We start from the raw sequence: 2,040 nt of genomic DNA on the forward strand, positions 1-2,040 counted from the left end.
CGGGGAACCGCTACTCGGTCTCTGCGGAGCGCACTCCTGGTGGGTACATCAGGCGAGGAGCTGGCGTTCCCCGCTGGTGTCTGCCCCCCACCCCCTTTCAAGCTATCAGTCCCAAGGCTGAGACTTTTAAAAGAAGAAGCCCCACCCCGCAACTTGGGGTCCCATTGTCCTTTCTGAAAGCTGCAGCCAAGGCCCCAGGGGCGGTAGCGAGGCGGGCTCCTGGGAACCAAGCGCAGGCGGTTCTCCATCCTGGCGTCCCGAGGGGTGGGGGAGCGGGCGTGGCCCTAGGACTAGCCTCGTCATTCCGAGGAAAGAAAGAATCGGGAGCTTTTAAGCCAGCAAAGGCACTACTAGGGGGCTGAGGTGGCCGCGGTGAGGATGACTCCCACGCGGGCTCTGGCACATGGTGCTTCAGCCCCGGGTCTGCGGGGGTGGGGGGTCCCAGTCTTTTGCTGAGGCTAGAGGGAGGCTGAAAGGAGTGGTTGCATCAGGTCTCCCCCGCCCTCTTGCCTCCTGCGGATGAGGCTTTATTGTGGCCTCTGCTGCTCTGACACCTGCATTTCACTTAGCGGGAGAGGCGGTGGCGAATTCGGCAGGACCCAGCCTGGTGACAGATCCCTCAAGGTTATTTGAGACTCTCCCTCTAATAACCAAATAAATGTAATCATCTAATAATTCGGGTTATTCTCCAAAATTAGCCCAGAAGAGAGTCTGGACCGAGTGCGGGAGGTGGCAGGGAGAGGCGTGGGTGAGGGGCGCGCCTGGGTGGGGTTGTGTGTGCGCGTCTCCCCGCGCGCGTCCCTGGGGGCGTGGGGCCGCTTACCGAGCTCGATATTGCCGATGGCGCGCCGCAGGTGCTCCTCTGTCACGATCTCGCCGACGACCACCAGCAAGTAGAACTTGCTGTCGAGGAAGCGGTGCGACAGGCTAGGCGAGGTGGTCGCCGCTGGGTTGGCGATGCTGCCGGATGGCTCCGGCTCGGTGGCTTCCACCACCACGGTCGCCATCCTGCGGGCTCGCTGTGCCTCCGTGAAGCGTCTCGCTCCTGCCGCTCCTCTCCTCTGCGGCAGGAGGAAGGATTATCTCCGAAGGTGCCGTCTCTGCTCCGCCCCCTGCGTCCCCCTCCTCCTGGCGCCTCCCCCTCCGCCCTCTCCCAGCGCCGCGGAGAGTGCGCGGCGGAGAGGAGCGGGGAGTGAGGGCGGGCGGGGAGGCGGCGCCGCTTTTATATGGAGCCCAGGCAGGGAGCCGGGGGGGAGGAGGAGGAAGAGGAGGAGGAAAGGACCACCCGGCACATCCTCACGCGGTGGCTGCCTCCACTCTTCCAGCCGTTGGCCCGGGGCTGATGTCATCTGCAGCAAATCATCTCGCCCGCGGCCCGGAAGCTGGAAGGACGAGGTGTGCGGACAATGGTCTGGGCAGGGCCGCGAGCCACGGGGCTGGGGGACCCAAAGGGCTCCTGTTACAGCCCTGAAGGGGAAAGGCACTGCAAACCCACCCCCACTCACACACCCACTGCCCGGTCCAAACCCTCACCCCCACCCCCGTACCCCCCCACCCCCCCTCGTGCAGGAGAATGGGATGAGTTTTCATTTTCGCAGTGGGGGTATTTCCCTTGTCCAGGGGGCACAAGTCAGGCCTCTGTCTTGTGTCCCATCTGTGATGAAGCCAGGTTCTCAGGACCTGGGGTAGCTACAGCCAACTTGGTGCTGAAGTTACACCGGCCAGGAAGATGGAACCTGTGTTTTCTTTGACCTTGTGGATTTAGGAAGACATATTTACCGATATTTACTGATAGCAATATTTACCACCTTCGCTTAATACATCAAAAATGCAAAACCTAAACCTACTGTTGTTCGGACTTTGGACTCTGCAAGGGCCAAGGGTGAAAAAGTACTGGCTTTGTGGGTGTTCATGGGAAATGAGAGGAATAGGGATATATTTTCTTAGATACAGATTTCTTAACAATACACTGAACAGATAGTATCAAGCATAACAAAGAATAAGAAGATTCTGTCTCTACCCAGCAGGATTACAGTGACT

The 2,040-nt window shown here is 59.9% G+C and overlaps 1 protein-coding gene across 1 annotated transcript in view; it reads right to left on the reverse strand.

The window, feature by feature from the left end:
- MAP1B (microtubule-associated protein 1B) overlaps positions 1 to 1,239 on the reverse strand; it is a 104,716-nt gene extending 103,477 nt beyond the window's left edge. Inside the window, exon 1 of the mRNA XM_008570474.1 lies at positions 824 to 1,239. Within this exon, the coding sequence (XP_008568696.1) occupies positions 824 to 1,007 (184 nt within the window). The 5' untranslated portion in view covers positions 1,008 to 1,239. The remainder of the gene's footprint in view (positions 1 to 823) is intronic.
- Between the last annotated feature and the right edge of the window lie 801 nt (positions 1,240 to 2,040).

Source organism: Galeopterus variegatus, unplaced genomic scaffold (genome assembly GCF_000696425.1).
Source record: "Galeopterus variegatus unplaced genomic scaffold, G_variegatus-3.0.2 Scaffold605, whole genome shotgun sequence".
In the NCBI taxonomy this organism is placed as follows: Eukaryota; Metazoa; Chordata; class Mammalia; order Dermoptera; family Cynocephalidae; genus Galeopterus; species Galeopterus variegatus.